This window comes from Lytechinus variegatus, chromosome 1, assembly GCF_018143015.1.
Source record: "Lytechinus variegatus isolate NC3 chromosome 1, Lvar_3.0, whole genome shotgun sequence".
In the NCBI taxonomy this organism is placed as follows: Eukaryota; Metazoa; Echinodermata; class Echinoidea; order Temnopleuroida; family Toxopneustidae; genus Lytechinus; species Lytechinus variegatus.
Window position 1 is genome coordinate 34,204,563 of NC_054740.1, and position 12,296 is coordinate 34,216,858.

Genomic DNA, 12,296 nt, shown 5'->3' on the forward strand with positions numbered 1-12,296 from the left:
CAATTTGGTATTTCATGATTAATAGAATAGCTCTTCATACTCCATATGCTCAACAGCAGTGACAATTTGACTTCTCATTCCACCCACCCTAATGAAATGACAAACGTTCTATCTCTAATCTCCACCTTTCTTCCTTTTCCTGAACTTGAACTAAATAAAAAAAAAGTAACCCATCTCAACTTCATCGCAGTCACTCGTATATGAATGAAATATGGCTAAATTGATTTCATAAATGCAGAGTTGATCTTCCCTCTTCATAGCCTTATAAAATAACCGTCAATGGGCATTTGCCAGAGGAAATTACAACATAATCCCCTTCTCCAATCATCTGTAATTGACAGATTCACATATATTACAAATTTGTTTTATTTGTCAAAAGCATATTTTCTAAATTTTATATGTATCTCAGATTTTGGTCAATGACCCGCATATGATTTTATTGCAGATCTTTTGATCGAGATTCTTTTTTTTTTAGAAATTGTTAGAAAACAATTTTACAATCTTTTTCTACATTCTTCTCCATTCAATTTTCTTACCTATATGTTTAATGATTTTATTTTAGTTCATATTCATCATCTATTACTATATCATTATTGTCATTAATCTTATAACAATCACCAAAAACATTTTCATGATCACCCCGACCATGATCAATATTACCAGCAAATATCATCATTACTATCATTACCATTATTATCATCAATATCAACATCATGGTCATGTCACCATTTATCATAAATATCTTCTTTTTTAAAATATTGGTTAAGTTTTACCATTTAGAAATTAATCCATAATTCCATTGCAAAGACTTTCTGCATGATAAGGAACGTAACCATCTAATTGGTTTTAGTTGGACAGATAGATATGACAGCATCAGCATTGCTTCTGATAATTTTATCAGCTGCTCTATGCCATCAGTTCTCTTTAAAGTTAAAGTTCATTTTATTAGGTCAAGGTTGTCAAGTTATTAAAGACAAGACTAGTGTTACAAGTAAGCATTTTTTAATAAGATAAATGAACAATATGATTTCTTCTTCATAACATTTTAGGAAAAAGTGACACTCTGTTGTCACAAGCTTTAATTAACAATTATACAAATTCAAATATTTCCCTGATCATTAATAATTGTTTCAGAGATAAAAAAAATATATATCCTCAGAACCACCACCTTCCAAATTCCAGCAAACAATGCTAAGTCATGAATATGAAAAAAAAAATGCATTTTTAATACATGTATATTCTTGTTATCTGAAAAGCCTCAACTATTCAAATATATGGGATAATAATTTGTTTCTCCATGAAAAGTGAAAATGTTCTTTCTATATAGTTGTGTTTCCACAAAGACTGCACCCTGCCTTTAAAAGGATAGACAGAGGAGTGTAAGATAGATCAAATCAGCGAGTGTCATTCAAACACTTCACCTTGCAAAGGCTGTTATCTTGTAACTTCAGACTTCATCGCAATTCTCTGAAACTTCAGAGGTCATTCACATTAATAACTTCCTTCGCAATACAAAAAAAGTGAATTAAACAATATAATGAACAATAAAAAGAGAACGGCCTTGTATAAAGTACAAAAATTAAAGACTGTAACCAGAGCATACTAGAAGAATTTAATACCAAATCTGTATTCAACATAGGTGCCAATAAGCGATTACAACAGTGATATAATAGATACCCCACCCCCATAGAAAAAATCCTTTAGGTTAACTCCTCAAATCTATGCAACATTGCTGAGCAATAACTGCACCTAATAAATAAAAAGGACATGTTTCTGATTATACAATCTGTCCTAACTTCAATATTCATGAAAAATAAATCCAGGAATTAGCTCAACCATTAGCTCAAACACTAAAGACAACCATTCTCTAAAAGTTACATGGATCTATAAAAACCTATAGAATAAGATCTGCTTGTGTGAATGGCAACATAAGAGGTCTTCCATGCCTGCAATCAGCAGCAGCAGTAGCAGCTACCACCACCATAGCCTGTGGGTCTCATCTGCTGGAACGCATAGCTAATTATCAGATATATTGATGATGATAGCAAGAGATACTTGGAGGGACACTTAAAGGTGGTAACCTTGATTTCTATTCTTAGATCTACTTCCAAGGAGGTGGTTTCGTACACAGTTCAGGGTGTGTTACTAGTGGTCATAAAACAGATGCATTTGATCCGAAATGAAAGGAAATTGTATCTTTTAATAATCTTTCAATCCACATTTTGTCATCTCAAGGAGCTTCCAGCTCCTTGGTCATCTCATTCTCTTCCTCTCCAACTCCTCTCCTTTCTTGTCTCCTTGCTTAAAGCCTGGCTCTTCATATTCATATACCTCTGTCTATGTCCATCAATCTCTCGCTCTTTCTTTATCTCTGTCTATCTATCTCTCTCTTTCGTTCATTCTATTTTAAATTCTCTGAGTTTCTTTTTATCAATCTTCCTTTCTCTCCATATATTTCTCTCTTACCCTCTCTCTCTCCATAATGGCATATCATTCTTTTTATCTTATCCTCTCCCAGTCCATAACAGCAACAAGAACCATGCATGCCCTACAAATCTCAAATATACACAGCCATATTTCTATTAAACTTTCTTCTACAAAACTCTCTCCCTTTTATCTTTTTGTACTTTCTCATTGACATCCCTGGATGTATCTCCATACAATGTTTGCCAACGTCTACTCCCTTCCCCTTTATCAATTTATCACTGAATATTCCTGCTGTTGTTTTTTTTCTCTGATTCTGCCAACAACAACCAAACAGTAACCCTAAAGTTTTACAACAGTGCACAGACCGGGGTTAATGTGGAGCACAGGGAAATAGAAGGGTCAGGGATCACCAGGCAACTCCACCACCACCACCACTATACTACCAAAAAGGAAACCTTTGTCTACCAGCTGGTAAAATGGATGCAGTCATTTACCCCTGATGGAGCAAGATTTTGAATGTTTGATATCCTTTTAATGATGGTATGAGGGCGTTGCGGATAGTTCCTAAATGTCCCGGTCCCTGTGATCGATGGGATAGTAACCATCAGCTGCCACGAGGAGGATGTCTATGTTCATATGATTGCAAGTAGGAAATTTATCATGCCCCCGTAATCGGAAAACAGACCATTAACTTCTAAAGGTTCAATGTTCAAGTTTATTGTAAGCATCTGGATATTGAAATAAAATGACACAAGGTGTGGGGGTCAGTGTACTTGTGGAGTACGGCATCATACCTGATTGTTGTTCCCAAATTTGGAGATTTGCAAGAGCACATTGTCTGGAAGATGATTCACATACTTTAGTTAAACAAAAGAAAAAATAAACATTCCCTCTGAAAATAAAAAATACAACAACAACTTCCTGCTTCAATCTTTTACCTTTTTTGTGCTTTCATACCTCTCTAAGTTTCAAATTTCAATATTTACTATAATACATTTGAAAATTACGTATCAGTTCAAAATCAATAAGGAAAAGTGTTATCGTTAAACTACCTATCAGCTGCAAGTGATATGCTTTCTACAGGTAAGAAATATGCACAATGATTTTATACTTCACAAATAATCACATACAGACAGACACCAAAACTGATACACACACTGCATCACTGTTTCAAAAACTGTTACAAACATGTATTACACTGCTACCTAAGAAATACTCTACCCTTCTAGATACTGAGTAAATTCGATAGCACAGCCGCATATTTTCAGTGGAGCTGGAATATTTCCTGACATAAAATTGGAATAATATTTTTTTATTTTGAAAGGCTTTTCTCCTTGCAATCACTTATTTCTCCTGCTAAAGAACACTGCCACACTTTTGTAAATTTGTTTTTCTTTTTTATTTTTCCCCATTTCATTTATTCCCTTTCCCCTTCTTTCCTTATATCTTGAAAGTTTTGACTTTCCAATGTAAACATATCCCAGTCATTAAAAATCAAAAGCCTGAGCCATTTTTCTTGTTTTTCTGACGAATATGTTTTTTAATTTGAATACATTTTCTTGTTCAATAGTTTTACATCCACACTTTAAATTGTTATTCAGCACACCAACAAACATGGAGAATGCAATGAATTTTCTTTCCTACCTTTGGGTCAGCCTCCTTGAAGCTTGCATCATCTTCATCCACTTCAAAGTACATCTCAGCTGATGTGATGGACAGTGTTCCCTTGACAACAACGCATGGCGCAATCATCTGAGATGATGTTGTATAAACCACGGGACCTTCAAACAAAAACAGAGTTTGTTTACTAAATTTTATTTAATTTCTGTTTGATTGTCCTATTATGAAACGTTTTTATCCATTCACATATCAAACTGTTTGGTTATTTATTTCTTTTCATTTATTCATTCATTCATTTCTTTATCAAATCATATATTCATTTAGATATCAAGTTATTTAGATGGATGTCTCACTATTGATATTTGATTACTTATTCATTTATTTTTTTTGTTAGTTATTCAGTTTTCATTTTTAGAATCCATCTATTCTTTCCTCCTAATTGATATACAAACTTGTGATACTTTGTTGATCCCATTAATTTATCTGAATATCTAAACAAGACCAAATAGATATTCAGTTAGTCATGTTCCTCTATAGACAGTTTAAAATGTGAGTATGTAATATCCAATGATTACAAAAAAATGTAAATAGTTCTTCTAAAATCATTGATAAGAAATGGCTCCATATAAGAGGCACATTGCACAAATGCCTAGATAAAATGCTATTACACTCTTATTACATAAAGTTATGTCTATGTCATTAATACAATTTAAATGAAAGAGAGAAAAAATAGCCTATAAGATGCAATTAAATGACATTTTATTAGAAAAAAAGGGAAAAGGATCAGAGAAAAAACTACAAAAACTGATTATCTTTATACAATTTCAGAACCTTGAGTTTTGCCTCAATTGAACCAACGTTGAATCAAAGAAATGCATTAAAATGAATATTACTTTCAAATTATACTTGAATAGATTCTACACTGAATTTACACAGAAGTCAAATTTCATTATATTTGATATGAAGAAAATCACAATTCACTGAGGATATAACATATTACTTTTTCTTAAATGCATTAGATATGCATGTATGACGATGCTGTCTGCTTATTTAGATACCATTTCAGCATTTTTCCCCCTTCCAAAGAAACCCCAACACTTTCTTCAGTTTACTTCTTAGGCACCATTTCCCCACTTTTCTGTCCCAATTTCCTTCTAAACTTCCTACACATTGGACATATGCCCTAATTGTCACTTCCTCTGTGCTGAAATAGCCCACAATGACAACAGAACTTGAGATACAAAAAGCTGTAAAAGCATTTTCAATTATTTTGTTACAAACATTTTGTTCAGAAAAAACTAATTTGTATATCTTATAGGCACATACTTTCAAAGACATTTTTTATTATATGATATGGCAGAACCAGGCTCAATTCATTAAAATGCTACGATTTGACTGCCTTTTATCTTTATTTGATTTTTGTGATGCATTTAATCCTATACAGTGAATTTCTTTATTCCACTTTATATTCATTTTGTCATTTCAAAAACAATTTTTGAAGAAACAACAAAGAAGGTATAAGTAAAAAGAAAAAGTTTATAGTACTGTTGTGACTAATTGTCAAGATTAATAATTGTGATTTTTCTGACAACCACAAAAAAATAAAACTCAATTTTAATCAAACTTGTCATGTACACTGCAAAAACTCTGGTGTTGATTTAAGACCAGCCCGGAATCAATATATGTCCACACCAGAGAAGTGTTAAACAACACCAGTATCGTTTTGGTCTAACACCAGATAAGTGTTTATACAACACCAAGTAGTATTAAAACAGCATCGGTTTGATTCCAAACTGGTGTTGTTTCAATACTTCTCTGGTGTGGACATTCCGGGCTGGTGTTTTTGCAATGTACATACATATTCATCTGGACCCTGCAACATAAACATTAAAAGCTTATACCCTTTTCATAAACCTATCCTCCAATTAGCCGCCTAAGAGTAATGCGGATATTCAATAAAAATTGCGTTCCGAAACTCCGAAAATAAGCCGCATAATTTTTACGAGCGCCCGTCCTGAAAAAGGCGGATAATCGTCATGACAACTGGACACGCCCCCTCCGATGCGGTTGTGTTGGAAAATGGTGACCTTGTGACCGCACCATGGCAATTATCCGCATTATTTGGAAATGCGTTCATAAACTCAAAATCTTGTCCCGATGCTGCTATTATGCGGATAATAGCAGCATCAAAATAATGCGGATGACTCTTGTCCTCCTCAAATTTTATGACCAAATTATGCTGCTATTAGCCGCATAATTGGGTTTATGAAAGAGGTATAAGAGTACTATTAGTCTATGGCAGACCATAAGTTACATTCAATTGTATCACGAAATGGTTATGATCTCAGATTTTATCTTATTTTTAAAAATGGACGGCATTTCCCTGTGATTAAAGATAAGACCATCTGAAGAAAATTGAAGATGGGGAGGAAAAAGCCAGTTTTTACTACAGATTCAGAAAAAAAGTAACCCCCCCCAAAAAAAAAAAGTAGGGAATAAATAAACAAATAAATGAATATGAATAAATAAATAAAACAACAAAATAAAAATGAAATAAAATAAAAAGAGGCTAGGTGATTGCAGTAATTTCATCTTTGGAGAAGTAAATTACAAGAATATGCTACTAATCAAGAAGCCATAATATATTCATAGATCTAGTGAAATTAAAGCAGGTCAAGTGCTCTCGTTGATTGGATATTATAAATCCATTTTCTGACAAAATGCCAATTCCCTATCAGCTAGCCAAATCATCACTTGACCTCATGATGGAAATCGGTGATTAAGGATTAACGCCTATTTGCAACTGGGCTTTCCGTGATAAAGATGGGGAGGATAATAGTAGGATCCTCGCACATGCTCCGTAATGTCAAGACAAATTTAAGAAATCAAATTAGGGCCGTAGACATGGATACACAACAAGTTATTCAAAGTCAACCCGATTAACTTGGCGGCAGAATGGGCCATCTTTTGAAGAGCAGAATGCCAAAATTCTTTCTGACGGCGTGACGGATAAAAGCCTTTTCCATGTTCTTCCCTTGCATTTCATCATTTCAGCAACCCCCCAGGGGCAACTCTGTCACAAGCCCAAGTTCATGGGCATCCATTTCAATATCTGTTCAGTCTAATGTCCAGTTCTGACAGCCAAAAGATTATTCATCTGAAACTGATTACTGGTAAATATGTGGTCAAATTATCTGTCTTTGAATAAAGAGATAGGTGTGCAAGATAATCTGATCTTTACTCATGATTCCACTTGAATTTTTGTGTATATCTTTGAAGTGTAAAATATGTAGGCCCTCTTATTTTACCATGCATTACTATTCATCAAGATGAGCTAAAAATTCACATAATCTTAAGCATGTCTTTGGTATGCTACCGTCCACAAACAAGAATCTAAAACAAATCATAAAAATTACTTATTCAGCTATTCAGGTCTTTATGGTATGTACAAGAACAGGGTATTGTAGAAACTGGCAGAGGATTCCAAAAACCACTACCATTCCTCAATTTACACATACAAGATAGATTGGTAAATCAATTTAATAGCATTTGATGTGTTGCTAGATTGTGTAAGTTTTCAGTCTTCACACAGAAGGGCTCAACATGAATTCTTCTATTTTTCGCCTTTTCAAGACAAGTAATAAAAAAATATGAGCTATTGAAAATGGAGACCTTTAAGACCGTATAAAAGTAAACTTGGATTTATTTCAGTAGATTGTGACAAGTTGAAGGGACAACTCTCCCATGTATCCTTTAAGTAATGATATAAAATTTGTAATTTTCTCTTCTAATCATATTTTCTATTGTTATTAGTTATTAGTCACCATCAGGGGAAAAAGGTAGCATTATAATCATTTTCAGTATTGGACCAGATGGATTAAAAGTCCTTACCATACATCATAATGACTTCACTTTTCTGGCCAATTTGACCCCCCCCCCCCCCCCATTATAGTATTTTACAAATATTAACAATTTGCTCATTGATGGTCCATTATGTTAAATCTTTCACCTATTTCCTTCCTGTTTATTCTCTTTTACTTGTAAATCAACTTCCCATTTGGGCTGCAGTCTGTTTTAGGAATAAATCCATAACTGCATGATGATTGGATAATAAACTGTTGCCTGCCATTATAGTACAGCTTTTAAAAAGACAGAAATAATTCAATCTTTAAATTTTATCATTCTTCCCTCCTTTACAATTGTGGATCATTTCCGAATCATTCACAAACAAAATATTGTATCGATTTGTGAGAACAATATCAGTGACCACATTTTTGTTTTGTGTTGAGAAGGGGTGAATGCCAATCTTTTAAAAAAAAAACTCCATCTTTATTCTCAAGAGGGTAATCAAGTTGGAAACATTCCTGGCCAGTCTTCAAATTTGGCAGAAATTGAATGTGATTGTATCTGCCAGCATCTTTAATAGAAGGTGGGATGAGGGGATTAAAGTAATAAGGAAGTATTTGTACGTGTAATGGATACTTCTTCATAGAATATCAAATCAAATACATAGAAAAGTACACTGACCTATGGTATCTTCAAAATTTAAGTGTCATGTTAACTAAAACTATCTTTGCTCAAAGAAAAAAAAAACCTGTCAATTTTTATTTATTCTAAAGATTAAGATATGCACCACTCTTGCAGATTTCATGAAACTGGGATAAAATTTATATCCTATACGTAAGTACAAACATACATATATTTATTTCCTCCAAAATAGGTTAATACATCTGCACGGCCACAAAAACTCTAGTTTACAGAAAAATATTTGACAGTACTAAATTACTGCAAAGTTAATGTACATTTAAAGGGAACTTTTATACTATTAGTCATAAAGGATCTTCCTCATAGAAAGCAATGTAAAAAAATAGAAGTCAATCCTCATTTGTAATTAGTATAATGAAAGGGAAAATCTTAGTGACAAGTTTATTGCATTGTTGAACAAATGTACCTATCCTTATAATAATAATGAAAACAATAGATTTGCAGACCGCAGAAACTCTTCACTTAAGTATATATTCAACTGCCCTATATAAGACTCCTAAAAAGACAGTCCCATATAGGAAGAATCCATTCATCTCCCCAGGCTGCTGAAATCAATTAAGAAATCAAGCTTTTCCAAAAGAAAAAGATAACACTCCAGAATTCACAAAGGTAAATTAATTTGAACCGCAGATTATGTTGATTTCACAATATGATAGCACTTTTATTCATTGGACACTATGAATAAGGTCTTGGAATGTTAAAAATGAATAAAGTCTATTATGAATGTTTCTTTTATAGCCAAAAGCTACAATGTAATCCTTAAAAACATGGTTTCCTGCACTAGTGTGCAAGAAACTTCTGGGTTCTTAACTCTTCCAAGTTGTTTTACCATCAGATATTTCTTTTGAGGATGGCAAATAGCAATTTTATGGGATATAGTTAAGAATAGTGCAGTGTTCTAAGTTTGATTTTAAAACCTTTGTCTAACCAAACAAACTAGCATTAATCTAGCACCCTTTCATTACATTAAAGCACATTCATTATTGGACCTTTCCTTCAGTATATGCGCTAAAAGCACAATTTTACACAAAGTTTGCATAAGCCATGCTTTGAATTTGAACCAACCTTTTTAAATACTGCCTTTCTGCAAAATTTTGCTAAAGACTTCCTACAACTGATTTGTTTATTTCTACATCCTTATCTTATAAAAGGACAGAGCTACTATACACTACACATATGCAAGCAAACTGAAAAACATATAGGGTAACAATAGACAATAAAATATGAACAAACAAATTCATACAGTACCTTGAATAATGAATCAAGGATTTTGAAGAATAAAAAAAACATACAATTCAGTTTTCTTTTCATAGATACATCACGCTATAGTGAATAAAGTGTACAATTAAAAACTGATTAATATATCTATCAAAGTGAAAAATTACAAGCATTTATGTTGTTTGAACACTGTGTGCAAGAATACCTAGCTATAACATTGTGTAGGTACATTACATTCATGTATACAGAGTCATAGCACAAACTGAATGTAAGAACCTATCTAAAGCTTTGGCAAAAGTTCTGTGTTGTGAATTACCAGTACCATACATCAGAATATAGTTCTAAGATTCCGAAGTTAATATGTACATGTAGGGGCCGTTATATTCTGTCTATCAAATGAATCTTTTTTTTAAGTTGTATTCAACCACTAAACAGAATTTATTTTTTCCAAAGAAGACCTTCCCTCCTTCTAACAATAATATGAATAATACATTTATGTATATCAGAAAGCTATGTGCAAAGATTATATCCTGATTTTAGCGTCCTTTGGCAAGGCGTCAATCCACACTTTGCCACTCTCCACCCAGGTGTTAAATGGGTATCCGGTAGGATGCGAAAGCCTGTATGTCGTATGCCTAGCAATTGAGTCTTGGAACTCTTGTTGGAATGCTCCCCAGGGAGAGGAGAAGGTGCATACATTGTATGCGGGCATGCAAGGATCTGATGACCGGGGTAATAATATGTCTGTAAAGCGCTTAGAGATGTCGTTCCGATGTATTAAGCGCTATATAAATGTGGATTATAATTATTATTATTTTGTGCAATGATTTCTATTCACTCTCTTTTTGCCTCTGACGAAGAACGAAAGCTTAGGCCCCTTTTGACTCTCTAATTTACTCCATTGGCTCTCTTTTTTTAGATAAGCAGTTTTCAGCAGCTTCTTTTAGCCACTCTCTTTTTCCTATTCAATAGCAAAAATTAGTTTTTCTTTTCTTTTGCATGTTTTTCCCCTTTAACTGTATGAGTGTGAACTTTGATGTAAAAGTAAATTGCAAGATTTCATTGTACTGCCTATTTTACTTTTCCTTGTGATAGTTGTGATATTTAATACATTTTCTAATTAGCTAGTACTGTTCTACTTTTTTTGCATTCTTGATATCTTCTGGTCTGTTTTACTATGTCTTTTATTCAATAAGCCTAACTGAACTGAATTCAATTCAACTCAATGCCTGAAATGTGGTCTTCAACCAAAATGACTCCAAAATCCCTTTATATTTCAACATTTCAGCTGTTAATTTTACCAATAAATTTAATCTGACAATTCATTCGCACAAAGAAAATACCAGTATATATTCTTAAGATTAACCAAAACTGAATACGATATAGCTTTGAAAGACAATACTTTACATGAGGAAAGAAAACAGTAACAAATTCTTACAAAATTTGTATTCCATTGAAACAGAGATAAATATAGGCTGCAGCCATAATAATAGTTGAATATAATAAGAAAAACAATAAGGAAACTGCAACAACAGCGTTATCCAAATCCCCCTGCAGGACTCTATGAAAATATGATAATCCTTTTCATCCACCCCTTTGCCAACCAGTAAAGAATAATTTCTGAGTCCTAAGCATTACATTTCATACTTTCAATCCAATCATTTTAATTGTAATATATATTCTATAGTTTGGAAAAATCAATTCAGTTGAAAATTAAGAAGAAACTATTTTATTTCTTTTTGATGGGGCGAGGGGGGCTCATCCCACTGAAGTGACAAGATAAAACAAGACATCTCCACTTCCATCTTAACTTAGTTTGTTATCCACTGTCAACATGTATGAAAGTTTGATATTAAGCTCGTAGTGCTCAGTCTTATGTGGTGAGAAGAGTAGAAAGCCAGTTCCTCAGATAGAACACGGTGGGGTTTTTTTAGGTGTGAGTTTTCATTTTGCATTGTTACAATTATTATTTCCCCCATTATTATTTTTATTGACTCTTGTTTATTTTGTATTTACAGACTCTTGGCTTCGAGTCATATGATGCTGTTACACCTTAAGGTCATGTATCTGGCTCTTGAAATATGGGGAAAGAAATATAATGGATACACAAAAGCAGATAGGGTCCTGCAACAAAATGACAACAAAACGACTAAGCCATCATAAAGAAGTGCTCGACAGCCTCATCTTGAAAACAGCACAAGAAAACTAAGAGAAACTTTCCCACATGAAACTGTCAAAATATTCTTACTTATGGTTCATGGTGATAATTTTTTAAAGAGCACAATACTCTGTAAGCTCATAGAATGGAAATGAGAAATAAAACATGTCTGGTGTCACAATTTACATCGCAGAGATAAGAAAGAATAGTCTATGCCAAAGAATCAAGTAAATGAAAACAGTTTCCTGCAAAATTGTGATCTTACAGACCATAAGAGGGCAGGCATAGTTAACAGCAAATCATTTGCCATATCGAAAAGGCAAAGGTC

General features: G+C 33.2%; 1 protein-coding gene across 10 annotated transcripts in view; it reads right to left on the reverse strand.

Moving 5' to 3' along the window:
- Positions 1-3,904: 3,904 nt before the first annotated feature.
- The window catches only part of LOC121412155 (neurobeachin-like), a 102,895-nt gene continuing 94,503 nt past the window's right edge, over positions 3,905-12,296 (reverse strand). For all 10 annotated transcript variants that reach the window (XM_041605105.1, XM_041605079.1, XM_041605097.1 and 7 more), the window contains one exon: positions 3,905-4,208. In XM_041605105.1, the coding sequence (XP_041461039.1) occupies positions 4,021-4,208 (188 nt within the window). In that variant the 3' untranslated portion in view covers positions 3,905-4,020. The remainder of the gene's footprint in view (positions 4,209-12,296) is intronic.